Consider the following 27877-nt stretch of genomic DNA (forward strand, 5'->3'; position numbering starts at 1 on the left):
TGGAATGAAATGGAGGTGGCTTTACCATCCCCTGGGGACAAGGAATTGGTCAAGGCAACGAACAGGAAGTTAACCAGGGCGCCGGTCAGCAGACCAACCAGGGCGGCATGGCCCCTTGGGGACAGCAAGGTGGCACCGCGCAAGGCACCACACAACCCGGATCCGAATGGCCCGCTGGCTTCGACAACCTTCCCTGGTCCTTCAACAACCCTGATCAGGGTGCCCAGTCCAATGGCGGTCAATTCTCCAACGAATGGCAGCCGGTTTCGAATGAGTATGAGGAGGTTTCGACTTCCCCATCTGGTTATTTTCCCGTTGGTGCCTTCGAAGCCCCCGAGAGATCTCAAGGTTTTGAACTTGGTGAAGGAAGTGGATGGTTCAAGAGGGATCAGTAGGCCAAACGATGCATTGGCCCACCGGTGACAATGGTGACAACATATCAATTTTGTATTCGTATAGGTAGTGACTACTAGAAAGGCAATTATAATAGAGAAAACATGATGCGAGCCGTCATCGAAGAGCAGATCTCAGAGAAACAGAAAAGGCTAAGTAGAAAACAGCAACTGGGGCAGCACAAGGTCAGCCACCATCGGCGGTGAGATTCAGAGAAACAAAAAGCAATACAACAGAATAAAACACCAATACTCAGACTCCATTGTAGATTTGGTGTCCCGCAAGGGTAATATCCCCCTTGTGAATATCCTTCGGGTCCACATGGTCTGCTTTGATGTGACGCGCGGTCAAAGCAAAGCGCAATTTGTTGTCAGGGACAACCTCATGCTAAAAGGTCGTCAGAATTCTGAATTTATCCGTGCTACCTCATACCCATACCTCATAGTATCTCTGAAGGTTTTCACCATGCATTACAACCATATCTCCATGGTGGAGATCCAGTTTAATGCACGGTTTGGCTTCGCCCCGGGCGCGGTTTCTCTTAAAGAACTCGTTCCGGCACTTGTCATACTTTGCCTGTGTGATCACTCCATCCTCGAATTCGGTTTTCCATGCCTGCCTTTGTGGCTGAAACAAACAGCCTGGAAGCACCGGATCATTCTCAAGTAGAACGTTCCTGCTACTCTGGCCCTTGTAGTATTTGGATTTCATACGGATCTGCATTGTAGAGCGAGCCCCCAGTGATAGCGTCGCAATGGTGGGGCCAAGGGACGTTTCGCCGTCGTCGTGATACTACAGGTGTTAGCATCAGCTCTATATATCTTTGACTACCTTTGTCTTCTGCTCCACCTTGGCATACATAACCTCGTTGATGGGTGAAATTGAGATAGTACTTACCCCAATCTTCATCTCTGCAAAATAACCCAATATTAGCATTTCATTCGGCCGATAGGGCGTCTGTCCAACCAGATGCACAGCTTGTTCCGTTGCCCATTGCAGACGGCCGAATGCATCTAGAACTACCCCAGGAGCCCCGTCGAAACCTTTGCAATTCACTGGCGCGACATACTTATACGGGTTTCCCTAAAACGACGACATCAGATGATGTTGACTATACGAATAAGACCTCACTGAGCCAAACTGACGTAATTTACCGCAAAGTGCGCGGTAAGCGTCCCAGTGACTAGAGAGATTTGTTAGAAGCTCGCCGTGAGACATATGCCATTCATGAAAAGCTATGGCAACTTACCCACGGCATTACTCAAAGGGAATCTCTGCAACCCCAGCTCAGCCAGCTGCAGTTGTGTAAACATCGTGTTTGGTCCGTTGGGGCATTCATTTATGTCTCTACTCGACACCAAGTGCGTGATGTGACCGACTCCTGGGATAGTATAGACTAGTCTCCTATATGGAGCTAGTGAGTCATCGTCAATGACGGGAGTCATGAACCTGTCATCAGGAATAAAGGCTCGCTTCATGGGAGTAATTTCGAGGGTGTCAATTACAGATCGTAGCGACACAATTGGCATTTGTGTCATCTTCTCAAACGTGCAGAGACGCTGAGGCTGGGCCGAACTAGAATTATCATCGTCGCTACACTTCCAGCCACTCCAGTACTTTCGTGAAACACACTTGCGGCACTGTGGACATACAATGCCTTTCCAAGCCACTCTACTGGTGGCTACACTTGCATCATCTTCGTCAAAAGTGCTAAGCAGATCTGGTATCAGGCTGTGGTGAGGTTTTATGGTAGGGTCTGGGGCCATCCGATAACTCAGGAACCTTTCATGGTAGGTGAGATTTACCGGAGCGGCCGATGATCCAATTTTGAAGAAACGGGTGCAAGATGGCTGTAGACACATCCATCCTTGGTGAAATATCTGAAAGCTTCTGTGGCTACATGCGTTGCATTCGGCTGAGTTTGGTCTGCTTGCAAAATCGCGTCCTTCCAGAGGCGGTGGCGATAACGACTCTTTGTTCGCCCACCAGCTCTTGCTCTGGAGATCTAACTTCTCATAGCGCACCTTCGCAGCTCTATGATTGTCAACAAATTCAAACCAGATGTTCGTGATACGGAAGTAATCCATCACATTATATGGGTGCGGGACCGTTCTTCCTAAGACAGCGCTCTGCTCCCCTATCATATAATGAATAGAGGTCTTTCACGCGTTTTGGACCCCATATACCTACCAATGATAATCCCGATAGGAACTTTCTGCTTCATGCTGTTCAGAAGACATTTCACCAGAAGATCTTCCTGCCCTTGGTCCTTGACGTGAACCAAATCTCCATTCGCATTCCTAGAGCATGAGCCACCACTACAAACAGGTGGGGGATCTTAGCGTGAAAATGACTCGTGGCAAGTCGAAGGAATTGCACCTACATCCTGGTTATCACAATTTCTTCATCGATGTATGAGCGTTCTCCCGAGTCGCGACTAATGAGAACCCCCCATGCCAGACCATCTTTATGATATATGCCACCTTGAACGGCTCGGAACCATGGAAGGGTGTCACCTAACTCCGAGCGGAACTTGATACATTGGTCAGAAAGAAGCATTGACTATGGGGCAGTATCCAGCTACGTACATTTGCCCACGCTGGTGGCTTCCCATCAACGGTAGGAGCCAATGGGCCTGAAGCCGCTGTTGGAGCCCTCTTCCTCTTAGAAGGCATATTTCTCTGGAACCTGTGTATATTATATGATCTAAGGCCTCCTTGGGTATCGGGGTTTGCGAGGATTCAGGTATACAGGAGTAATTAATAGGAGAACGATAGAGATGGAGATATTCATATAATCGTTAGATACGGTGTATTTAGAACAAGAAACTGTCACTGTGATGATCATTCGCCGGTGAGGTAATTATCCGCTGATTGGCATCGTATTGAATTTAGATCATACTACGTCGGTTAGAGTAAATCTTGAGTCAGGATGATCTATGGAGATTTGGTACCTTGAGTATAAAGTGTAAATTTGGACTTTCTCGTCCCACCGGCTCAAGGGTAGTGAACAGAATGCACCCTGCTCCGTGCACGGCCTAATTATTCCAAGGCATTGTTATTGCGCAGCGAAGCAAACTATTTACGGGGCTGTGTGAAAGTGCCTGGGTTCTGTTTGGTCGCTCAAACCACACGTAACGTGACTTTTGTTCTGCTGTTCATCCGCCGGCCAAGGACTAAATCGAAGTTAGGTTCCAGACAAATCCATATTACCAACTTTATCAAGACCAACACGCAATTTGTTGATGAATTAAATCGATTAAAAAGGTTTCACTATACCGATTAACCAATTATCCTTTATATATGAAATAAAGCTCTGGATTATTGACTAGTCTGGTTCCGAGATACTATTATACTGCCTTTCTTGCCGCTCTTTTTACTGCCTGGAATAGTCTTTGAAGACTGTTAGTTCTATATCTTTAGAGACCACTCAACACTAACGCCCTGTGTTTAGAGGCCACTAGTACCCGGTCTTTGGGGGCCACAATACCAGATCTTTAGATTCCCTGAGGCCGTACTTTAATATCAGAATACAGGGAGTAGTAGTAATTTTTAGAGGTAGTAAGGCACTATTTTTAGAGGCCGGTAGTGAATACATTTAGAAGTGCGTGGTAGTCGTGGCTTTATCTAAAACGCTCAGATTTTGGTAAGAAATCTCTCACGTAGCTGGTATGCAACCTGGTAGATGCCGTATCCCATATAAAATGGCATATTTTTAAATATCGATATCTTAACCAATATATATTCTAGGGGTTTATAATTTTATTTATAGTCTATTATATACTATAAGAATATCCTATCTAATTTATAGATTCTAATAATTCTTTATTCCCAGAGTAATATAAATTGCTATGTATTTTATAGTATTATTTGTATATAGCTGTAATTTATATTTCTAGAAATTTATTCTTATAGATACTCAAGATATACATAAGGGCTATATATACCAATACTACATCAAGTTACTAAGTATATGGAATATAAGCTTGTTGAGATATTGGTGTTCAAAAATATGCTATTTTGTATGGAATACAGCATCTACATTACCAGATTGCTTACCGGCTATGTTATTCCGGCACTTCGATTTAGTGCGCCGTATCCACCGTTACTACCGCTTTCTGTTTATTCTACTTCGTACTACATGTTACGAGGACTATATGACACTATAGGCAAGTAGCTTGAAATTCTTGAACTACTTATTAGCAGCTCGCTTCTGATATCAGGTGGCGGTCATTTTGGTGCCTGAGGCACCAATTTATATGCCCGTCGGTGGCTTGATTTCATCATTCAGCAAGACCCTCGGCTCGTCCAAGATATCCGAGGGCCATCGTATCCTTCACTAATCATTATCTGCCCAACTACACGGCTTCGACAGGTTGTATGTGCGACAAAGGTATGTTCAAAAGGTGAATTTTTGAAGGATTAGATAGTTCGGAATGCCCGAATCGGCATCATTAAAACAGAAATGTATGCATGGAGCCCGAACTCGTACGGAGTATGTAGAGACGCCAGCCGCGGCTCGGTCATTTCTCTGGGCTTGTTAACATTAACACCTTTAATGCGCAATTGAGCTAAGCTTTCCCCGCACCGGTGTTGCAGCGACCCCCGGCCTCGGCTTATTATTCTACTCCCCTCACGTCCTATTCGCCTCTCCGTTCTTTCTCATACCTAGCTCTTCAGGTTTTCTTTTTCTTTCTCTTTTCTTTGCATATATCTCAATTGTAACACAGTACCCTGCCAAGATGGTCTTCACTCCTCATAAAGGGGCGGGAGAATTACCCGCAATTCCTGATAATATTCCCATCAGCGAATTTATACTCAACAATCAATATGGAAGAAATCCGCTACAACAGTCAAGAGACCCCTTCACTTGTGGAATTACTGGAAAATCCTACTCAGGAGCCCAGGTGGCAGAGCGAGTCGATTATCTCGCTCGGGCACTGGCGAAGGAGTTCAACTGGACCCCAAATAAGGGTACCGAATGGGACAAAACGGTAGCAGTCTTCAGCGTGAATACGGTACGTTCTGAAAAATAAATCTAGAGTCATTCACGTCTAATCGTCTCTTCGCCCAGATTGATACCCTTCCTTTGTCCTGGGCGACCCATCAGTTGGGAGGAATCGTTTCGCCCGCCAACGCGGCTTATTCTGCACCCGAGCTGAAGCATCAGTTGATTGATTCCCAAGCAAAAGCTCTATTCACTTGTGCTCCCTTGCTGTCCACTGCCTTGGAGGCGGCGTCTTTGGCTGGATTTCCGAAAGATCGTATCTATCTGCTTGAAGTGCCCGCCCAACTCACCGGCGGTGCAAGCATCCCTGCCCAATACAAGACCGTCTCGCAATTCATTGAGGCAGGAAGATCATTACCGAATTTGGAGAGGCTCAACTGGAGCGCCGGAGAGGGTGCTCGCCGAACCGCGTTTCTATGTTATTCCAGTGGAACATCCGGTTTGCCTGTATGTGCACAGCACAATCGATTATGGATCGAGGAATACTAACCGTTCATCACAGAAAGGAGTGATGATCTCTCATAAAAATGTGATCGCAAACGTTTTACAAATCTCCGCTTTCGAGAAGACCCACCGAGATGCCCTCGCCGCACCAGGAGGCCCCCAACATACCGAAGTCGTGCTGGGCCTACTCCCTCAAAGCCATATCTATGCCTTGGTGGTTATGTGTCATACTGGGCCCTACAGAGGAGACCAGGTGATCGTGTTACCAAAGTTCGAACTAAAGTTATACCTTGCTGCTATCCAGAACTTCAAGATCGGGTCTCTTTTCTTGGTTCGTATTGTGCTCAGTCGCTGTAGGTTTCTGTTACTGATACATTTACCAGGTTCCCCCCATCATCATCACCATGCTCCGAAACCAGGATGTTTGCAGCAAGTACGACCTTAGCTCGGTGAAATCATTGTTCACTGGAGCAGCTCCTCTGGGTATGGAAACGGCCGAAGATTTCCAAAAGCTGTATCCCAATGTTACAATTAGGCAAGGCTACGGTAGGCTTCCAGTGCGCAGCAACAAGATATATGCACAGTTAACTAATACTTCTCTACAGGTCTAACCGAGACATCCACGGTCGTGGCCTCGACTCACCCCACCGACGTCTTCCTTGGCTCCTCTGGTACTCTTATCCCTGGTGTCGAAGCACGCATTGTTTCCCCAGAAGGCCAAGAAATCACAGCCTACGACACTCCCGGTGAACTTGTGGTCTATAGTCCGAGTGTGGTACTAGGATACCTCAACAATGAGAAGGCTAACAAAGAAACCTTTGAAAACGGATGGATGCGCACTGGTGATGAAGCAGTTTTCCGCTTGAGCCCCAAGGGAACTGAACATGTGTTTATTGTTGACCGTATCAAGGAGTTAATCAAAGTCAAGGTTTGTTATTCCATCCCATGGCATTGCAAATCTTGAATGCCCCCGCTAATAGAAACTACAGGGTTTGCAAGTTGCCCCTGCAGAGCTGGAGGCTCACCTACTCACACACCCTGCCGTCGCTGATTGTGCTGTCATTGCTATCCCCGACGACGCTGCCGGTGAAGTTCCGAAGGCTATCGTCGTCAAATCACCATCGGCGGATAAGGATGATGAGAAAGTGACACAATCGATCAAGAAGTATGTGGAAGAGCACAAGGCTCGGCACAAGTGGTTGAAGGGCGGTATTCGCTTTGTCGATGCTGTTCCCAAGAGTCCCAGTGGCAAGATCTTGCGTCGTTTGCTTCGGGACCAAGAGAAGGAGGAGCGCAGGCGTGCTGGAGCCAAGCTATAGATGGTGTACACGGCCGGTGGGACCTGTACATCACCGGATCCGGTTTGTTTTGCTTTCTGTTGTTCCGGCATAAAAGCTCACTGCGCCCTCTCCACCCCAGCTTGGCTTCTTCCTCCTTGATAGAATTGTACACAGTCAAATTTCACAGTTAGATAAAGAGTATATAGCAATTTTCGGAATACATAAATATTGAAGATCGGCATTAGTCTGTCCACTGATTGACGAATCTGCGGTTGATCGCCTCTGCACGCGTCGTATAGTGGTCCCAGGAGTCGATTGACTGCCTTGAAACCCCCTGTAACACATAGTCAATAGCATTTCTGGTGTCAGGAGGTGGGGTGAGAGACATATTAGTATCTGCCTCCTGGTTTAACGCGAGCAGTCTTTTGATTCACTGATCAAAGTCATATTGAAGGGCACAGTTTCTTATTTTGGTCACAATACGGCGCCAGGGCGAACCAAATCAAAACGCGAACGACGAAGTGAATCTCAAGAGTTTGTCGCTATGATCGAGTTTCAATCGCTGGCCCTTTTGGATGATACTGTGACTGAGGTTGTTTTGAATGACGATACAACAACAATTGACACTGAAACACTGCATCTCCAGCAGGAAGATACCATGAGGTTCATCAAGAATATGCGATTCTATATCCGAGAGGATCTGTGATTTTCGGTGTCGATTTCATAGGTCCTCATATCCTAGTCGTAAGATTTCATGGCTAGCCTTGATTAAATAGATTTTATTATTTACACTCTGCATCCACATGTCGACTGTGTCATCATAACCTTTTTCTAACTGAATCAGTATGTTTTTGTTGTTCAGTGGCATGTATAAATGCGCTTGATCATTCCGGGCTATTCCTTATGCTAATATATATTTACTTCTAGATGCGCGATGCGGAGTTATATTATTTCTAGGAACGCAGCCTCGAACGTAGCAGATCATGTGAGAGCACTAAAATGAATCCCTCACCCATCAAAATAAAACAAATACTATTTCGATTGCCAAAGTTGTCTGGCCCACATTAATATTTTGGAACATTCATGGTGGTTCGTGAAGCATTGCGATTATAAAGCAATCGGAGACTTAGGCTCTCTGTTTGCAGTGTTTGACTGGAGCGCGGGGAGAATTTATCGAATTTCTAAGCGCGGGGCCTTATCGCCATAATTTACTGAGCAGCTAAAAATCTCGCAGCTCGTCAATTGTTGCAAAGATTTTTCTTTTTTTGTGTCCTGCGACGTACATGACTGAAAAGGAGACTCGTTATATATAAAGTCCCTTGATCCGCAGTGTCATCAATTGGATCTTTCCCTCACATTATAATACCCCTCCAAGGCAATAGTACTTGGCGTTTTTACGATACGATATAACCTACACAATGTCTTCTTCTCAAGATCCCCACCGTGAGGCGGAAGATGCCTACGTGGATGCTGACGAGGCGGAGGAAATCTTCCAGCGCGATGAGGATCACCCCATGGATTCCGAGGGCGAGGATGGCGACGAGCCCATGACCTTCGAGCAGGAGGAAATTACCCTAGAGAACGACTCTTCCGCTCATTTTGATCTTCACTCAGACTCGCTGTTCTGCATTGCTCAGCACCCTATCCACAACTCTATTGTTCTCACTGGCTCCGGCGACGATACCGCATACATCTTCGACTCCACACCAAACACCGAGCGTCCTCTTCTCCCACAAAGTTACGAGTCGAACCCTCAACCGAAAAAGGAGCGGGAATCTCTGCAGCCCATTGCAAAGATTGAAGGTCACAAAGATACCGTTAACGCTGTTGCGTTTACTGAACCCAAGGGTGAATATGCCGTGACCGCAGGTCTGGATGGCCAGCTGCGGGTATGGCGCGATACTACCCCCCAGTTGACTGGTCAGGCTTGGGAGTTTGTCGCAGAGGCGCAGGAAGTAGAGGAAATTAACTGGCTTGCTGTTTGCCCGTGCGAGAAGGGTGACGAGGAGAATAGCAATGTCATTGCTATGGGAGCAAATGACGGTAGCGCTTGGGTATTCCGCATTGACCACAACGACACCGCTCAGCCCATCACAATCATGCAGACCTTCTTCCAGCACACCGGATCCTGTACCGCGGGTGCCTGGACACCCGATGGAAAGCTGCTCGCGACCGTCTCGGAGGATGGCAGCTTCTACGTGTATGACGTCTTTGGTGCTGCCGCCGCCGCCGGTATCTCTTACTCAGCTGGCACTAGTGCCGTCGTCGGATTGACTCCGGAGGACCAGCGGTTTGCAGTTGATGGAGGACTTTACTCGGTCGCAGTTGCGCCCGGTGGTGGATTCGCTGCCGTTGGCGGTGCGGAAGGTCAAATCAAGATTGTCGGTCTTCCTCGTCTTGCGTCTGGCGGGGCAGCGTCTAAAGCGAAGGGCAAGGCTGCCGCCTCTCAGTCAACCGGTGCTGCTGCTGGTACTATCCTGGCCTCACTTCAGGCCCAGTCTGACGGCATTGAGACTTTGTCCTTCTCTTCCCCTCCTCTGAGTCTTCTCGCTGCGGGCTCGGTAGATGGATCGATCGCCCTGTTTGACACCGCCCACCGCTTCGCTGTCCGTCGTCATATCAAGGAGGCGCACGAGGGTGCCGTAGTCAAGGTTGAGTTCCTTCAGAGTCGCTCTGCCGCCGCCTCTTTGCCTCCCCGCGGTCCGATTGCATCTGCTGCATCTGGACAGGGCCAGCCGTGGCTTCTCACTTCCGTCGGCATGGACGGTATCGTAAGGCGGTGGGATGCGCGCGGTGGCACTGCAGCTGCCGCACAGGGTCTGTTGAAGGAATGGAAGGGCCACCTGGGTCTCACGGAGAACTCGGAGGGCGAGCAATCCGGTGGCATTATGGCCTTTGCCCAAAGTCTGGATGGAAAGCGTGTTGTTACGGCCGGTGACGATGGCATCTCATTCGTCTTCGAGGAGTAATCTAGTCAGTCAAAAATGAATATATCGATTAGCGCGATTTTCCAACCATATATGCTTCAACCACAGCCCCAGTTCACAGGTATCGCGAGCCAGCGCATCACGTAGTACAGTAATTACTAAGCTCAAGTACCATTCTACAACAAACATATCCCGCACCAGAACGAAAAAAAATACAGTCTTGATATAACGAAAACCAGATAGATACTATGTACACCGGACAAATTCCAAACAACCCAAGCGCCGACTGTAGAGCAAGGGCGCGCGTCATGACCATCAGAATACTTTATTTCCCGCTCGTCGGAGCGTCCCCAGCACAGATTCACCACATCACACCCCCTTGTATGAAACCCAAATGCCGCAACCTCTCCTGGTACGCGGACATCTTCGCCTGCAATCCGGGGTATCCTCTTCTTTGTAACCCATTGATATCGGTCAGCGATTCGTCGAGATCTCCCTTCCGTTTTCAATGCATTGACTTCAATTGGGCTGGTTTAGTGGTGGCCCTCGCCGTGGTGGTCATCGTGCTTCATGAAGACGGCCTCGTATGCGCAGTATCCGGCGAAGGCAACGCTGGCAATACCGAAGCCGGGGAAGATACGCTTGAAACGGTTGAAGCGGCTGAAGGGGCCGGTGTATCTCCAGGTCTCACTGCGGATGGGTTAGTAAGGGCAATTGCAGAGGGATCACGCGTGAGACGCACTAGCGAGCCCAGGGGTCCTTCTTTGCCCAGACGGACCGGGGCGAAGCAGCGGCCTTGAATTCCTTGAGGTCGAAACCGGTGGGGTTCGTGCCGGCCATGGTGAGCGGATGAGACGGAGGACTGAGAAAAGTCGGTGTCAATGGGTAGGCGAGCGAAAGTATAAGAGGTTCGACACCCGAGTCCGCAGGTTCCGGGGTACAATGAGGGGCGGGGAGCAAAACGGGACACGATGACTTTTGATTGAATAAGCGGGAGTGGGAGCGAAGTTGAAGCTGTACCGGAACGTAGAAGTTGAGGCTTGGCGCGCTAGGCCCAATACGGACGGACCCAAAGAAGCTGTCCGCCTTCTCGACTCGACTTGTGAGCGCCTTGTCTGTCCAGCGCGAAAAAGGCCCGACCACTGAACTTGCCCAACCCCCCTATCACATTTCAGATGCAGGGCGAGCTGTCCACGTTACAGTCTACAACATGCCACCTCCTGTCGGCAGATACGGGCCTACTGGCCTGAGCGCCCCCTACACACACTTACAACAAGCCCACCTTCAACAACAACAGCAACCTCAACATCATCCGGCCCATGCCCAGTCGGCCAACACAGCTCTTCCGCCTCCCTCCCTTGGCGGCCATCCTGGTTTCGCCGCCGGGAATCCGAATACCAATATCAATCCGTTTACGCTGTCCGGAACCGGAATTACGAACGGCATGTCGGTCGCTGGGTTTGGCGCCGCAGATGGCGGCGGCACAGGTCTCGCCAGCCATGCGGCTCAGATGGGCTTCGCGAGAGGGGCCCAAATGCAGCAACAACAACTCCATCAAGCTCATGACGGCCGGTTAGCACTCGATGCCAAAGCGGGCGCCGTGAAGACAAGGATACGGGATGTATGGAAGCATAACTTGGCCCAAGAAATGGCCGTGCTACGGCAGTTGGTGGAGAAGTATCCGTATATTAGCATGGTGAGTTCGCGACTGGGTGGCTTCGGGGGGTTTGGATTGCCAGATGATTCTCGGGGCGGCAATCTTCGCCTACTTTCTGAGATGTAAAATGCTAACCATAACTTAGGATACCGAGTTCCCCGGTATCGTTGCACGTCCTATTGGAGCGTTTACGAACAAGGCGGACTACCATTACCAGACCCTTCGGTGCAACGTTGATCTCTTGAAGATGATTCAACTGGGAATAACCCTGTTTTCTGCTGAAGGAGAGGTGCCCCCACCCAATGCTACGGATGCGAATGGACAGCCCCTCGGGAATAGTCTGGTGCCCGCCCCCTGCACCTGGCAATTTAACTTCCGGTTTTCGTTGGAGGATGACATGTACGCACAAGAGTCTACGGCCATGCTCGCCAAAGCTGGAATCGATTTCTCCATGCACGACAAGAACGGTATTGACCCTTTCGAGTTCGGTGCGCTTTTGATCAGCTCAGGCCTCGTCCTGCTGGATGACGTCCACTGGGTGTCATTCCACTCCGGCTATGATTTTGGCTACTTGATGAAAATCATGCTCTGCAAGCCTTTACCGGAGAATGAAGAGGAGTTCCACAAACTTCTCAATATTTTCTTCCCGTCGCTGTACGATATTAAATACTTGATGAAGCATGCCGGACGCAATCAGGCCGTCAATGATACTCCTCTGACACCAGCCGCCGCTCAAATTCTCACCAACCTTGGTCAAAAGTCTGGACTTCAAGATATTGCCGACGAGTTGGGTGTCAAACGCGTGGGCATTGCTCATCAGGCGGGGTCTGATTCGCTCGTCACCGGTGAAATTTATTGGAAGATGCGACAGTTGGTTTTCAACGGCAGCATTGACGAGTCCAAGTACTCTGGACAAATCTGGGGGTTGAACGGTCAGATGCCAGCATTGTTGTATCAGATGCCTCATCAGACACCCAATCTCAACGGGGCTACAATCTACTCTGCTACTGGCACGCCGAGCACACCCAATGCCGGTACACCTCAGCACCAGGGCCTCGGCGCACTGACGCCTGGCGCTGTCGGAGGAGTCTTGGGACAATTTCAAGTTGGGAAAGCATGAAAGTCATATAGCTAGGATCTCATTTGTCAATGGGTGTTAGATTCGGTTGGGGAGTTTATGATACGCTTTGCATCATTGTTCCTCTGTATCTTTCCCTTTGTTTGGTCTCTTTGTATAGGCTTCGTGTCTGAAATTTTACAGGGAACTGTCGAGTATTGCCCCCTCGGGGATGCTCCAGATCCCTGGACACTATTTGTCTTATTTACCCTTTACCTCGTTCACAGCGATTGCTTTTCTCTCTTTCTCATGGCGGGGGTTGCGGGATGGATACGATGTGACGGATGTACATAGCATGTCGCACCAGGGCGGTGCCTCTATCTCTTCTTATCTTTTTGAGTCGCATTTTCTCGTTGTTTAGGTCTCACATTTCACGGTTCGTCGCCTGAGATGCTTCACATTGTCTGGGAGACGGGTGTTTGCGAAGGGTGTACGGTGTTTGTTATATGGCTGGAATATGATTCTCGTTTCACAGGCGTGCCTTTCCTTTCCAATTGCATACTTGGGTCCCATTCTTCTATAGCCGTAGATAGCATAGAACTGGTTGGGCGATATTGTAAGGATGTACCTAGTTTCTGTGACACTACCAATTGACAGATTGACATATCATATCCGATGGGAACACGTCGCCAGGTGGCGGATCGGCAACCGCCAGAGGAATTGAACTCCCCTTACGTGGACAGTGTGACCAAGTGGAACACCGCCTGTCATGATAGAAGTAAACATATCCGATTGCTTCCCCGCTTTTTAACACAAGTCGTGATCCGAGTTCCAATGCATGCTTTCGCCGCTTTAGATCAAGGCCGCTATACCGGAATCAGAAGGGCGATCCGGGTCTTATCGCGTCGTGACTTATCGGCTTCCCCAGGTTATCAAGTGAGGCAGCTGAGTGCGTTGCAGAACCCAACCCTCCTGCAGCTTAAAAAGCAAGGGCCCCTTCTTCGTCATGGACAGTTTTTTCGTGTCTTGTGTCACTTTCTTGCATTCTCTCTCGCTGTGGGTTACACCGACATTTATAACCGGGGACTTTTCCAAACTATATAGCCCGGTAGACGACCTCCAACGTCAACAACCCCAATAACCCTTATACAGATTCTCGCAACTATTCGACGACTTACATAAACCATGGTCCTCGACCGGCTTCAGCAGCTGACCTTGCAGGTCAGCGCTTCGTCTCCTCCTCCTCACCCGTTTGACCCCCTATCAACGGTTGAAATCGACACCGCCGTCGCTCTTGTCCGCGAAGCACATGGCAAGGTCAACTTCAATGCCGTCACTCTCTGGGAGCCGCGCAAGGCGGACATGATGGCCTGGCTGGCCAACCCTGAGAAGGCTCCCCGCCCTATGAGAGCTGCTGACGTTGTTGCAATTGCGCCTGGCGGCAAGATCTACGACGGAGTTGTCGACTTGGACCAGAAGAAAATCATCGTGTGGAAGCATACCCCCGGTGTGCAGCCTTTGATTACTATGGAGGACTTGCAGGAAGTCGAACATATTATTCGCCGGGACCCGAAGGTGATTGAACAGTGCGCCATTATTGGAATCCCGAAGGAGGACATGCACAAGGTGTACTGTGACCGTAAGTCTTCTCGAATCATACGGAGCAGAAGGGGAGATAAATTCTGTTTCTTGAATCAACTGACATATGTTTAGCCTGGACAATCGGCTACGATGAGCGCTTTGGTACCGGTGTTCGCCTCCAGCAAGCGCTCATGTACTACAGACCCCACATGGATGATTCCCAGTACACATATCCTTTGGACTTCTGTCCCATCTTCAATGCCGAGACTAAGCAGGTTATTCATATTGATGTACCGCCGGTGCGCCGGCCACTCAGCAAAGCGCCTCCCAACAACTACCACCCTGCAGCGATCGAAAAGGAAGGCGGATTCAGGACAGATCTGAAGCCCATTCACATCACCCAGCCCGAAGGTGTGTCTTTCGAAGTCAAGGGACGGCACATCGAGTGGCAAAACTGGAACATCCACGTCGGCTTCAACTACCGTGAAGGCATTGTGCTTAACAACATCACTTTCAACGACAAAGGCAATGTTCGTCCTATTTTCTACCGTCTGTCGCTCGGAGAGATGGTGGTGCCGTACGGGAACCCAGAGCACCCGCATCAGCGCAAGCACGCCTTCGACCTCGGCGAATACGGTGGTGGATACATGACGAACAGTCTGTCCCTTGGATGTGACTGCAAGGGAGCGATTCACTATATGGATGCGGCATTCGTCAACCGCGCTGGTGCTAGCACCATCGTGAAGAATGCTATCTGCATTCACGAGGAAGATGCAGGTATTCTCTTCAAGCATACCGACTTCCGGGACGAATCGGTTATCGTCACCCGTGGTCGCAAATTGATCATTTCCCACATTTTCACCGCTGCGAACTACGAATACTGCGTGTACTGGATCTTCCACCAGGATGGTACCGTGCAGCTGGACATCAAATTGACTGGTATTCTCAATACCTATGCAATGAACCCCGGAGAGGACACCAAGGGCTGGGGTACTGAGGTCTATCCTGGTGTGAACGCGCACAACCACCAGCATTTGTTCTGCTTGCGTGTCGACGCCAACATCGATGGACCAAACAACACGGTCTTCCAAGTCGACGCTGTCCGTGGCGAGGGTGAAGTTGGAAGCGCCGAGAATAAGTACGGCAACGCTTTCTACGCCAAGAAGACCAAGTTCACCACTCCCCTTGAGGCGATGTCCGATTACGATGGCTTTACGGGACGGACTTGGGAGATTGCCAACACGAACAAATTGAACGCTTACAGCAAGAAGCCCGTGTGTTATAAGCTGGTCAGCCGCGAGGTTCCCCCACTGCTCCCTAAGCCGGGCTCATTGGTGTGGAAGCGAGCTGGTTTCGCGAGACATGCCGTCCATGTTACCAAATGTAAGACTGCCCTCCCTGCCCGCTACATGATTACCGGTGAATACTAACTGTTATAAAGATTCTGATGATCAGATCCACCCTGCTGGTCGCCACGTTCCTCAGACTTCTGGAGAGCCGTCGCAGGGCTTGCCTGCTTGGATCGAGGAAGCCGGTGCAAATAGCTCCATTGACAACACGGATGTTGTTCTGTGGCACACCTTCGGACTCACCCACTTCCCGGCTCCTGAGGATTACCCTATCATGCCAGCAGAGCCTATGACATTGCTTCTCCGCCCTCGTCACTTCTTTACTCGCAATCCCGTACTGGATGTGCCTCCTAGCTATGCTAGAACACCTTCTCAGATTGCAGCTGGTGCTTCTTCCTGCTCGTGCAAGAAGAACGATGGCTCTAGTGTTTTGGTTTAAGGTTCTACTCTCCTTCATTTCAATTTGGCATCACGGCATTGTTCTGCGGCGGTTCTTCCTTTTGGATACCTACGATTGGCGTTTTCTCTTTTATATAGCTTTGATATCTTGTAAAGCTCCAATGAACGGTTTCTTATTCTGACTACTACTAGAACTTGCTAAGGACATGAGTACTATTTATCGTATACATTATCTCGAACCTGGAGCTTGAAGTCTCGATGCGTTTTATTGAACCTTCGGACGAATAGGTCTGTCACCCAGTGGCCCAGTAATAGTCCGTCATCTCTAAACTCCTGGTAGCAATATGGAAATTGTTGACTTGAACAGCTGTTAGTGCATTCCGTCAGGTATGACAGGTGGTGTAACATCAACCCTTCGATGACTCTAAAATTGCAGTGTGCGGCTCTATATTCCAGAGGATTTACGGCCAGGGTGATTAATGCAGGCGCTTTGCGGGCTGCTTAATCCTCGCTTCACTCCTCAATTATCGAAGCGTCACTTGAGGATCAAGCGAAGGGAAAAAAACACTTATCATTGGGATCGTTAGCAAACTGCTTCGATTAGTGCACTACGAAAACAATACGTGTCCATGGTATGTGTGATATAGGATAGAATAGGTTCAAACAAACTACCCTACCCTAAATAATTATAATTTTCTCGACAAAACGATGAAAAGAAACGAAAGTAAAACCAAAATCACTGAATATCCACCTTGACAAATTCCTTTTCAACCTTCTCATCCTCACCCTCATGTTCTTCTTCATCCTCCCCTTCAGTATGAGACCCAGTAGGAGTCGACAACTCCCTGTCAGCATTCACCATCTCCACCTCCACCTCACTCCCATTTAGAACCTCCTCCCCCTCAACCCTAGGCAACACAACTTTCAAAACACCATCTTCCAGTCGCGCCTGAACCCCATCAACCACCACTTCATGAGAGACCGGAATCTCCCTCTCAAACACCCCCAAATGACGTCCTCTCTCCCCAACCAACAAAGCCCGATGCATTTCCTCGTCCACACCAGGTCGGTGCACAACACCAGCGATACGAAGCATCGAGCGCGAGGCGTCGTATCCAACACTCACATCTGACTTTTGAGCTCCTGGGAGCGACGCATGGACAACAGTCTGGGTAGCGGTAACGAAGACGTCCACTGGAGGCGTGAAACTGGCTGTTTCTGGTGAGTAGTGACGATGTGCACGCATGAGAGGGTGCATGTGGTGCAAGCTGTTAACATGATGGAATCCTTTTCCCTTTCCGTGTCTGTTTACTGGGCCTCGTCCATGTCCTAGCCCTCCTCGGTGGAACTTTCCCCGGGAGTGGGCGTGGGGACCTGGCCCGCCTCGTTTGTGGTGGAAGCCAGGGTGGCTGGGGCCTGATCTGTCATGTTTAGTCCATGGGTTGAAAGCATGTTCAGACTCGTGGTCCGGGTCATAATTATGTCCATGTCCATGTCCATGGCGATGTGGGTGAAATTTCCCACGGCCATGATGGCCACGGAGCCCGAATGCATACGGGTGATGATGAGGATGAGGATGACGACCTCCACGACCACCGAACCCGAATCTGAACTTTCCAGGAAATTCATCATTCCTCATAGCGTGTCCTCCCTTATGCATCTTGTCTTTTCCAAAATGCTTCCCATGTCTTATTTCAAAGACGTCCTCATACCGAGGGGGATGGTGGTGAGCAAAGAAAGGATGGTCCTCTAGCACAGACATATCCACCTCCCAGGCATGGGGAGGCTGGTGGAAATGGTATGAATATCTCATGTTTGGCTTTCTGTGTCGTGAGATTGTATGTTTTGGTGTTGATCTTGTTAGATCTGTTTGTGTTTGGCTGAAGATCTCATGGATTTACGGCGGTATTTATACTTGCACATACGAGTATGAGTCAACGTTGCGTACGTATATCTTATCGATTCGCCACCTAGGCAGACAGCAATTGTACAAATCACAGATGGCGAGGGAGTCATAGTCTCATAGATTGATGGTAGCTGGCGCTGAGCTTGACGCCGCATACGTACAGCTCATTACTCAAAACGGAAATCAAGTCCGGCTGGGGGGCGAAAACTCGGACTTTGCGATTCGGACTTGTCCTATTTCGGAACCTCGCTCGGAGATAAGGTGTTATCTGGGAACACTTGGTTATGTATGGTTTTCGAAGAGTAGTATTCTTCGCTAGTTTGGATTTTTATTTATGAAAGCGAATAGATGGCATAAGTGTGACTACCTGAGAGGCGACGGCCAGTGTCAGTCTAGGGCGAACTCGGATGCAAACTCGAGGCCACTTGGAGGATTACTTCCACGGCAACGCAACTGTGAGCTATATACTATGATCACACATGGCTTATGCTTAATTCTGAGTGTGCCATTGTTGGTTCAAGCCATATCATGCCAATTTCTATAGTCAGCTGTGGCTGTGGCGAGGGCGACAGCACCACGGCTGAATATTGCATACTGACGTGAAGTTGATACAAATGTATACCGCAGTAGGTGTGCAGGGAATTCACATTCATTATATACTATCATTATATTATACTTATCATATTCAATACTATTCATGCAGCTCGCTGCGCTCCACCCCCATCAACTCACTAATCTCATTGGTCTGCCTTTCATCTCGCGTCCTGTAGTTCTCCGATGACAGCTCTGAGATAATCGTGTCTGTGTGAGATCCACGCATATTCTTCGACGCATTACTTCCATCCACAAAGCCGCCAGGTAGAGTAGCAGTATCAGAATGCCATACCGACTCGGTAGCTTCCGGTGAGGTCCTCGTAATCTTTTCCGTCGAAAATATCTAAATGATCCTACACCAAGGGCCATCAGGAGAAAGGCCAATGGAATCCCTAAGCCTATACCGATTTTTTCGGCCGAGGAAAGCCCGCCATTGCTCGATTCAGGAGATGGGGTCCCAGCAGGCACGTCCGTGGCTGTAACTACACCTGTCCCCTCGGTCGAGGCTGTCGCCGTGGTTGAAATGCCAGTTGAAGGTGTGGCCGGGGTACTGGCAAAGTGGTAGGAGGTCGGCGACGGATCATCGTGGTACCTCTTTGCAACCCCAAAGATAATGCTTGTTACATTGGCTTGGCCATCAGGCTCACCCTGAGAACTCAAAGACTCCAGCTCGAAGTTGCAGCCGGACTCCCTATAGACATCTCGATTCGCGGTCCAGACATAGCTGTGGTTATTCACAACGTTCACTGAACCCGTTAGCCATCTGCAATACACAGTTCGGTTCAGGATAAGGCCACTCACAGGCAAGAATCCACCGTTGTATACCGCAGGCTTCGTATAAGGATATCCGCGGCGTGACAACATCCCAGGTTACGTTGATCTGATCCCCAACGATAAACCGATGTTGTGCTTCTGTTGGAAAAGTGAAGCCTCCAGCGAGGACACCCTCTATCCAGAGAAGTAATGCGATGGCGAGACTGTTGACAGCACCACATAAAAACCGGTCAATCATTCTGGCACTCTACAAGCGACGAAGAAATCACGCCCGGAAGAATGGCTAAGGTGCAAGGTGTTGGGTGAAGCAGCTATTCTTAATCATGCGGCATAAGAGCAGGCCCCACCCGGCGGGATGAGAATATCCCTGCATCAAATTGCCAATCGTACAGCGACGAACCCCAGTCCGGACAGTTCCGCTAAAGCAAGTTGACTGCGCCGCAATATCAAGACCAGCAACGGGCTCAACGCGCTGGTCATGCGCACCGGACAGGGATGTGTCCAGGATCGAATCCAACTGGACCACATCGCCGTGTACGACGCGAGGACATGCTGCTATTCATTCCGTCTCTGGGCACTTTCCTTCGGCTATGTTAGTGCTTCAACCGGTGCTGTGACATGGTTTCCCTGGTTAGGTTTCATGGAATAGATAAATATAGGTAATAAGCACTGGATACTACAAATAACTACAAATCATCTTCCAGTTAGGGCTACTGGTCTTGGGCCACCAAGCACTGACTTGTTGAAACCACTTATTTAATCCCGACCACTCATTCATTCTGTTACGTCCAGATACTTATTTGCGCTCTTCTGACCTTCACTATCTCAGCAAACAGACTTCCATGGCGTTCAATGATTTCGCAGAGTGGTATCTTCGCAGTCCAGCGGGAAATACGTTCTATGCCTGATTATCTTCATCTCTATTTGGCAATTGAGGTGTTAAATGACTTCCTCTTGGTCATGGTGAATTGTATCTTGATTCTTTTGAGCTGAGCTTTGACGCTGGCGCTGGTGGAGGTACATTATCGTATATGAATATTCATAAGTTACCACCTGTACAAATAAATACATCTCGTACAGAGCGGGACATCGTAGATTCGAAGTTATGGGCTGTTCAATTATGCTATGGCAACATCAGCGTACCTGGAGATAAGCGAGTATGCCTCCTTTACATACACCATTGAGAATATCGCTGTAGAAAAGCATCCAAGCACCAGTTTCGACATGCTGCTATCATTGTTCCCGAGCGAAAGCAATGCTCCCCTAACTATCAATCAATCCAAAAGACGAAGTAATCAGATTCACATCAATACAACCAGTCAGCATTAGTCCCGAGTCACAACCTATGATTGACCCTCCATATTCTCATTGCACAATCGATCCGCCAGCTGATCCTTCTCCCTCAAACTCCAAACATATTCTACCTCTCCCACCTCTTTCAATCTCTTATCAAGATCAAAAGCCTCTTCCAGCAGATCCCGATTAACAACGTCGCCACCTGCAGCATTAGTCCACCCGTTCTCTGCCCACTTGTGAATCCATTTTGTCATGCACCCAAACGCATATGTGGAATCCGAGCATATCGTGACCTTCAACTGCGGACGCGTGGCTAGCTCGTCAGACCTTTCCAGGGCTAGCTTCAGGGCCAGGATGATGGCTGTGATCTCGGCCCGCAGTTTTGTGGGAGGCGGGTGTGGGGGTAGGGACTCGGTCTTGGTACTGTATTCCCCATTTCCGTTCTTTAGGACGGCGGCCGCGGCGCCGATGGCTCCGGGCTGGCCGTTGCCTCTGCAGCTACTGTCAGTGTATATTTCCATAATGTAGACTATGTTGGCGTTGTGGGGTTGGAGTTGGATAGATGCAATGGGTTCGGTGGTGTGCACGAGTATGTATGCTGTTGAGGGTTCGCTGTCTGTGGAGTTTCAACGAGACGTCGTCTTTGGTGCCTCTCCTCACCTCTACTGTTGATATGATATGTCGCGGTTGAAATTTGTAGAAGGTGTGCTATAGCAAGGAGAGAGCTGGCAAAAAGTATCCTCTTGGAAGCTAAGTTACTGGAGGTGGTTAATAGAGCCTTGTCAAAGTCCCTTGCGATACAAGCAGCGTTTGGGGATCAAAGCGGGGCATGAGAAATGGAGAGTTCTTACAGCAGAGTAACAAATGATGATTCCCGCCCTGATTACCTTAGAGAACTTCGCAGTCAATCAAAATTTGCATCCATGCAAGGTTGCAAGGTGTACGTGGTGACTCGTCGTGTGCAACCCAAGGAACCTAAGATGCGTGGCAAACCAGTTATCGCACGTAGGGCTTATATAACTAGAAATGGGTACCGTGTCAAAGAAAAGATAACAATTCAAATTGACATGTAGTTGTTTGATATTCAAACTTGTGATATGATGAAGCGTCAGATAAGATGAAACGAAGGCCTTGATTCCACGATCCAGGTGATACTGAGGCTTCTTTATACTGCCTGGAGACAAAGAGATAAAGGCGGTACGTCTAGAACGCGGCCTGGCACTGTTGTCAACATGAAATCCGTAGTCATATCATAATAGCGATTATAGTAAGGGTGGGGGATGTTAATGTGGGTAGGATAATGCAGTCATATAGGGCTTCTACCTTGATTGCCTCTAAACGCTGATGCCTGATTCAGAACGGGTGATTGCAGAATCAAATAGGTCAGCAAACAAAAAAGACAGCGCAGAAGGCCTCTTTCAAACACGCCGGTGCAATGATACACAAACATGTAGGTAAAAAGTGGTACGGTACTGTCCCTGGCTGGTCTTTTTGACGAGATTCAGGCATAATGGTTTGGCCGAAACTTTGAATCGGAAAGCTTATCTATTGTATCTTATGGATGGTACCTAAGGATATGAATTGTTACTCGGCGAGACCTTCAGCATCCAGGATTTCAATAATCCTAGACATTGCTTGAAGGTCTCCCTCAAAGGATTCGGCCTTACTTATCAACCCATCCTTCCGTAATACCTCCTGGGGTTGAGCAACTTGTCACCTGATTTCTTTACTTGACTTGCCAGTACTTAAGTCCCTCCAAATGATCCTAAGTGACTTAGGGTATACTGCACCAATAGCCCCGAGAGAAACATTGCATAATCCAACTAGGCAGATCATCTTATATTGCTAGCATATCTCCTCCGTTATGAATGTATCCAAGGACGCCCCAACGCGTACAATAGGAAGAAGTGAAGGTTCACTCTCCAGATTAATGTCCAGGATCGCTGGACCGTCGGCCTCTAAAAGCCACTGGATGCTACTCTCCAGCTCTTCAAGAAGATGACATCGACGCGCCTCACAACCGAAACTCTCTGCTAGGGTCACAAAGTCTGGATTTTTCAGATGTGAAAATGCCACTCGACCGTTAAAATAAGTTTGCTGATACTGGGTCATCATTTTCTGTTCCCCATTGTTGAAAATAATGACCTTTATCTTCACATTGTACTGTGAGGCGGTTAAGAGCTCCTGCATTGTCATGCAGAACGACCCATCTCCATCTATATTGATTACTTGAGAATCTGGGCATCCTAGCTGCGCACCAATAGCTGCGGGGACCCCGAATCCCATTGTACCCAGGCCACCCGAGGTTATAAATGTCTTTGGAGATCGCCAGCGATAGCAGCGCGCTGCCCACATCTGGTGCTGGCCCACTCCAGTGCTCACTATTGTTCGTGTGGATGACAATTTGGCCTGTCGATCGATTTCTATCGGAATGTGGGAAGGTAGAACCTTCGTCATTAAGTCTGGTGACCTGGGTGGGAAGGGATACTGCGTCTTCCATGCTTGAATTTGTTCGATCCATGCACGGTGCTTGTTACCCTTCTGTAAATTTGAGATCAACAGTGGCAGAGTATCACTTAAGTCACCAAGCACGGCTTCTGTTACTCGAACAACCTTGTTGACGTTGTCGGGCTCGATATCAAATTGGATAATTCCACCCCGACTGCTCCGTTCGGCCTCGATAGCCTTCGGCGCAAACGATTCTGGGTCGCTTACCACGCGCTCATCTAGTCGAGCTCCCAAGGCTATTATAAGGTCTGCTTTCTGCACCGCATAATTGGCGTATACTGCTCCGTGCGTTCCAACCATGTGGAGGGCTTCAGGCTTAGTCTCATCGAAGCTTCCCAGGCCCAAAAGAGTGGTAGCAACAGGAATGTTTGCCGATTCCGACAATTTTGAAAGAAGCGAAGGACCTCTCGGACTATTCAATACTCCATGACCAGAAATAATCACTGGCTGTTCAGCGGTGTTGATCAGGTTGGCTACCCGCTGAATGGTACCTTGCAGCAGCGTAGAGTGACTAGGCTGCTGTGCCACTTTGTTTGCACTTGCTCGTATCCGCGAGATATCTTTCGACGCCTTCTCAAATGCTGCATTGTCAAAAATAGTAGAGCTCACATCGATAGGAATGGCAACAAGAACCGGTCCAGACCGTCCTCCCATGGCCTGCTGGAACGCCATCTCTAATGAAGAAGGAAGATCTTCGATCTTCTGCACAACGGTAAACCATTTCGTGCATGGCTTGGCGAGCGCTGGAATATCGATCTCTTGGAATGCACCAGTGCCTAGCACACCGGTCGCAACCTGCCCACAGATGACCACCATTGGATTCCCGTCAACCAACGCATCCAACATAGCGGTTACTAAATTGGACATCCCTGGACCAGATGTCACAAGCACTACTCCTGGGCGTCCTGTGGCTTGAGCGTAGCCATCTGCCATATGTCCTGCGCCTTGTTCATGACGAGCAAGGATAAACTGGACCTTGTCGCTTCCCAAGATTCCGTCGAGTAGTGTAAGCACAGCACCCCCTGGATAACCGACTGTATAGCAATCAGTACTGGGAACTGACAAGTATGTAGGGTTCTAAGCTCGTTGAGAACTTACAAACATGTTCAACGTTGTGATGGATCAATAAGTGGTGAAAGAAGTCTCCGCCCTTCATACCGACGAGTTCCTTGAGCGACATGTTGTAAAAGCCTATGTATGAGTATAACCAGCTCTCATTCAAACCCTTGCTGGACTATATATTCCTGGCAAGGTCTGGATCAGCTGTTGAGCAAGCCTGGGTACAATCCGTGGGTATTTGATGTTCACTTATACCATCTATAGCTGCGTTAGCTTCTCTGACATGCCATGTATAAGAGGCGAATTGCTATTAAAATGACAAGGAATGAAGTAATTGCTTCCCACATACCTTTATCTAATTCGACTAGGCATTTGCCGTTGCGTATAATATTGGCGTAGCTACACAAGGTCTTGTTAATCAGGGGAATGTCTTGATGCCAACCGATTCTGATGATGTCAAAATCAGGGTTCGGGAACAGCGCAGCCAAGGCTGAGCCCACGACCCATGGTTATTCCAATGTCATTCCTGTGAATTGTGTTTGTATGAACCTTGCAATCCTGCGAACAACGCCTCTGCCACTAGATCGAAGGCTAAGGTTTTAATAACCGGTGTGGCTAGTCGACTCTAAATCCCACCGCCATCTATATCAAAATCCTCTCATTCCTTCCGTCAGGATATTCGGTTGAGAACTTAGAACTCTATCTTTCACAAATGACGTATTCCCAATGTGTATATGTAGTACATCCTCACCTGGACACGCACGAGGAAGGAGAAGGAAACCCTACAGACTGGGACATGCATATATGCTGCAACGTAATACACACACAATCAACCCTCTGTACTCTTATCACTACTTGCACAACCCCATAGCCTACGGGACCAACCCAAAATGCCAGCCCCCAACGAGATATACCAATACTCCGTAATCAACACCCTCGCCCAAGGCATCTGCGATGACGGCGTCCCAGTCACACAGCTCCTCACCAAAGGCGACCACGGCCTGGGTACACTAGCCAAGATGGACGGCGAAGTGACCATCGTCGACGGCCAGGCATACCAGAACACATCTAGCGGAGGAGCACGCACTCTTGAACCCTGCGACGTCACGCCCTTCCTCATGACCACGCACTTCCGGCCCACGACAAGCGTCACCCTCCCCACTCTCAGCGACGAGACTCTCCTAGACGTCATCGCAGGTCTGTGTCCGGGCTCGGCGAATTCCTTCCTTGCGATTCGAATCGAGGGCGTCTTCCCGCAGATCAAGTACCGGGTTGCCGGGCCGCAGTGCCATCCTCACGAGACTATGGCGGAGGTTGTGGAAAGGCAGAGGGTGGGGTTGTTTGAGAATCAGAGAGGGGTGGTCTTTGCGTTCTTTGCTCCTGGGTTCACGCATGCGTCTAGTGTTGTGGGGCTTCATTTGCATTTTCTTTCGGCGGATAGGAAGGTGGGTGGGCATATCCTGCAGTTTGATGGTGTGGATGTGAGTTTGGAGGTTGCGGTTGTTAGGAAGTATACGGTGCAGTTGCCGGAGACGGAGGAGTTTAGTTCAGAGGTAGTTGCAGAGCCCCGGTAGGCTCGTTAGTGGCAAGGAGAAGGGGATGTGATATTACTTGGGGTGTTTTGGAGGGAGTTCAGGCTAGCGTTGGCTTAATGCTATGTATTTGCTCAGCTGGTGACTTATGTATAGCATGGGCAATGGCTGGTAGGCTATTCGAGATTCTGTATCGTATTCTAGATTATGTATTTCTTGGATAGGAGTGCATTCAAGGGTATGGTATGGTGTACAAGGGGATCTTTCATGGCAAACAATTAACGACACCATAGATATCAACTTCCAAATACGCTCAAACAACTGCTTTCCTAACACAAAGCCGGCAAAACTCCACAAACCCGACCTTCTCTGTCTCCCCCCTCGGTGCATCCACACCACCAACCCTCCCACTACTATCCCCAAACACACCAACACGCCTCGAATCCACCATAACCTTCCACCCCCTCAAAGCCACCAGACACCCCGCTGCCACCAAATAAACAAACCCCGTAAACAACTGCGTGCCCAGATAATCACCCGTCCCCGCCACGATCTCCAACGCAATCGGCTCGCTAAACGTACACGGCAACACAATACTCAACCATAACAGATTCAGCCCAGCCGGCACTTCTTTCAACCCGACGACCTCAGCCATCAGCGGCGCAATAGTGGCCCAGAAGTTCCCTCCGACGAGCCCCTCGGCGACGGCAAAGAAGGCCAACACGCCGTAGGTCTTCGCATTTGTCCAGACCACCAGCGCCAAGAGACCCGCCAGGAAGGTCATGGAGCCAGCCATGTTAATCCGTCCGACGCGGTCGCTGAAGTAGCCGATGCAGGGGCGGCCGACGGCCTGTCCGAGGTTGAATATTGCGGTTATGATGGAGGCTTGGGAGGCGTTGAGGCCGATCTCGTTGGCGTAGTTGGCGAGACTGTACATGAGGACGAAGTAGCCGAGCATTGTGAAGCTGGCGAAGCCGAGGAGGAGTTGGTATTCGGCTTTGTGAAGGAGGGTGAGCTTCATGGATGTTCGTTTGTGGGAGCTTGTAGTGGGGCCGCTGTTGCGGTCTTTGATTAGGAGCGTGCATATTGTGTTTACGACGAAGCCGATTATGCCAAGGATGCGGAACGCCCATTGCAGCCCTAGATTGCGGATCATGGCGCCGGTTGCGAGCGAGTAGATGAGGCCACCGAGGCCGGCGCCGGAGAGCGAGATGCCGCTGGCTAGGGAGCGTTTTGTGGTGAACCATTGCGGGACGACTGCGGCCGTGGGGATGAAGAGGAAGCCTACGCCCATGCCGAAGAGGATTCCCTGTGTGAGGAAAAGGTGCCAGATCTCGGTGGCGAAGCTCGCGCTGATTAGACTGGCGGTTTCGAGAATGACTCCGCAGAACATTATTGGTTTTATGCCCCATTCTCGGACACCTATTGTGGCGATGGGTGATACGAGTAGTAGAAGGGCGATGCTTAGGGATCCCACGAACGCGTACTTCAAGGGTGAGGAGCCGGGGAAGGTATCCTGCTTCAGGTAGTGAGCGAGGAATACGCCGTATGCAGAGTTGAAGCCCCATGAGTGGGCGTTGATTGTGGCCGCTGCTGCTGTGCAGACCCATCCATACCCACCGTCTGGCGGTACACTTAACTCATGCTGTTGTTGAGTTTGAGGTTGGACTGGGCCTTCTGAGGGCTGGTTTTGGTCACCCGGTTGTTGGATATCTTTCTCCATGTTGGTGGGCGAATGGCAATGAGAGAGACTTTTTTGTTGGCATGGCGTTATATATCTATGATTGAGGTTAGCTAGCCCAAGAAAATACAGTTAGCATTATATCTATGATAACTGGAGAAAACGAAGTCTCATACTGTGGATCCGGCTTATATCTATGCGGTGATAGGCCGGACGGCGTTTGATCCATAGCCCTACGACGCTCCCGGTGATTGTCTCAAGCCGAGACCTATAACGAATACTCTTCAAGTCGAAGAAGTCTCCATCAAGCGTAGGTTCCTGGTTCCCCAAGAATATTCAGAAGTGGGTTCTAGAACGGAAAAAAGTGGTTCTTTTCAGAAAGCCCTCGTAGTGGCCGGCGGCAAACAATGGGCCTCGCTGCCCCTTTAGTCTC

The 27877-nt window shown here is 49.3% G+C and overlaps 12 protein-coding genes across 12 annotated transcripts; 5 read left to right on the forward strand and 7 right to left on the reverse strand.

The window, feature by feature from the left end:
• Positions 1-645: 645 nt before the first annotated feature.
• Positions 646-3068, reverse strand: ANOM_008179 (uncharacterized protein; the record flags this gene model as incomplete). Its single annotated transcript, XM_015553435.1, has 8 exons — positions 646-780; positions 832-1185; positions 1291-1476; positions 1539-1576; positions 1643-2530; positions 2584-2711; positions 2777-2925; positions 2982-3068. 8 exons carry the CDS (start codon positions 3066-3068, stop codon positions 646-648), a joined length of 1965 nt encoding a protein of 654 aa, XP_015403824.1.
• A 2066-nt stretch (positions 3069-5134) lies between these two features.
• ANOM_008180 (acyl--CoA ligase) lies at positions 5135-7163 on the forward strand (the record flags this gene model as incomplete). Its single annotated transcript, XM_015553436.1, has 6 exons — positions 5135-5410; positions 5467-5847; positions 5903-6175; positions 6228-6390; positions 6450-6772; positions 6834-7163. 6 exons carry the CDS (start codon positions 5135-5137, stop codon positions 7161-7163), a joined length of 1746 nt encoding a protein of 581 aa, XP_015403814.1.
• Positions 7164-8542: 1379 nt separating this feature from the next.
• Positions 8543-10093, forward strand: ANOM_008181 (60S ribosome biogenesis protein Sqt1; the record flags this gene model as incomplete). Its single annotated transcript, XM_015553437.1, has 1 exon — positions 8543-10093. The coding sequence occupies one exon, from the start codon at positions 8543-8545 to the stop codon at positions 10091-10093; it is 1551 nt and encodes a 516-aa protein (XP_015403827.1).
• A 171-nt stretch (positions 10094-10264) lies between these two features.
• Positions 10265-11029, reverse strand: ANOM_008182 (NADH dehydrogenase [ubiquinone] 1 beta subcomplex subunit 3; the record flags this gene model as incomplete). Its single annotated transcript, XM_015553438.1, has 2 exons — positions 10265-10741; positions 10794-11029. Coding segments are annotated over 2 exons (375 nt in total), but the record flags the coding sequence as incomplete, so codon positions are not given.
• Positions 11030-11261: 232 nt separating this feature from the next.
• On the forward strand, positions 11262-13355 carry ANOM_008183 (CCR4-NOT core DEDD family RNase subunit POP2; the record flags this gene model as incomplete). The annotated part of the gene is made up of 2 exons (XM_015553439.1): positions 11262-11747; positions 11854-13355. The coding sequence occupies 2 exons, from the start codon at positions 11262-11264 to the stop codon at positions 12826-12828; spliced, it is 1461 nt and encodes a 486-aa protein (XP_015403826.1). The 3' UTR covers positions 12829-13355.
• A 595-nt stretch (positions 13356-13950) lies between these two features.
• On the forward strand, positions 13951-16134 carry ANOM_008184 (peroxisomal copper amine oxidase; the record flags this gene model as incomplete). The annotated part of the gene is made up of 3 exons (XM_015553440.1): positions 13951-14404; positions 14479-15729; positions 15788-16134. 3 exons carry the CDS (start codon positions 13951-13953, stop codon positions 16132-16134), a joined length of 2052 nt encoding a protein of 683 aa, XP_015403815.1.
• A 696-nt stretch (positions 16135-16830) lies between these two features.
• On the reverse strand, positions 16831-17907 carry ANOM_008185 (Hsp20/alpha crystallin family protein; the record flags this gene model as incomplete). The annotated part of the gene is made up of 1 exon (XM_015553441.1): positions 16831-17907. The coding sequence occupies one exon, from the start codon at positions 17905-17907 to the stop codon at positions 16831-16833; it is 1077 nt and encodes a 358-aa protein (XP_015403830.1).
• An 826-nt stretch (positions 17908-18733) lies between these two features.
• Positions 18734-19606, reverse strand: ANOM_008186 (uncharacterized protein; the record flags this gene model as incomplete). Its single annotated transcript, XM_015553442.1, has 4 exons — positions 18734-18801; positions 18887-18937; positions 18999-19340; positions 19396-19606. Coding segments are annotated over 4 exons (672 nt in total), but the record flags the coding sequence as incomplete, so codon positions are not given.
• Positions 19607-20711: 1105 nt separating this feature from the next.
• ANOM_008187 (ribonuclease H1) lies at positions 20712-21185 on the reverse strand (the record flags this gene model as incomplete). The annotated part of the gene is made up of 1 exon (XM_015553443.1): positions 20712-21185. The coding sequence occupies one exon, from the start codon at positions 21183-21185 to the stop codon at positions 20712-20714; it is 474 nt and encodes a 157-aa protein (XP_015403829.1).
• Positions 21186-22509: 1324 nt separating this feature from the next.
• ANOM_008188 (thiamine pyrophosphate-binding protein) lies at positions 22510-24352 on the reverse strand (the record flags this gene model as incomplete). Its single annotated transcript, XM_015553444.1, has 2 exons — positions 22510-24206; positions 24271-24352. The coding sequence occupies 2 exons, from the start codon at positions 24350-24352 to the stop codon at positions 22510-22512; spliced, it is 1779 nt and encodes a 592-aa protein (XP_015403816.1).
• Positions 24353-25121: 769 nt separating this feature from the next.
• Positions 25122-25805, forward strand: ANOM_008189 (acetolactate decarboxylase; the record flags this gene model as incomplete). Its single annotated transcript, XM_015553445.1, has 1 exon — positions 25122-25805. The coding sequence occupies one exon, from the start codon at positions 25122-25124 to the stop codon at positions 25803-25805; it is 684 nt and encodes a 227-aa protein (XP_015403831.1).
• Positions 25806-26076: 271 nt separating this feature from the next.
• On the reverse strand, positions 26077-27486 carry ANOM_008190 (MCT family MFS transporter; the record flags this gene model as incomplete). The annotated part of the gene is made up of 1 exon (XM_015553446.1): positions 26077-27486. The coding sequence occupies one exon, from the start codon at positions 27484-27486 to the stop codon at positions 26077-26079; it is 1410 nt and encodes a 469-aa protein (XP_015403821.1).
• Between the last annotated feature and the right edge of the window lie 391 nt (positions 27487-27877).

The sequence above is a fragment of the Aspergillus nomiae genome (assembly GCF_001204775.2).
Source record: "Aspergillus nomiae NRRL 13137 chromosome Unknown contig00307, whole genome shotgun sequence".
In the NCBI taxonomy this organism is placed as follows: Eukaryota; Fungi; Ascomycota; class Eurotiomycetes; order Eurotiales; family Aspergillaceae; genus Aspergillus; species Aspergillus nomiae.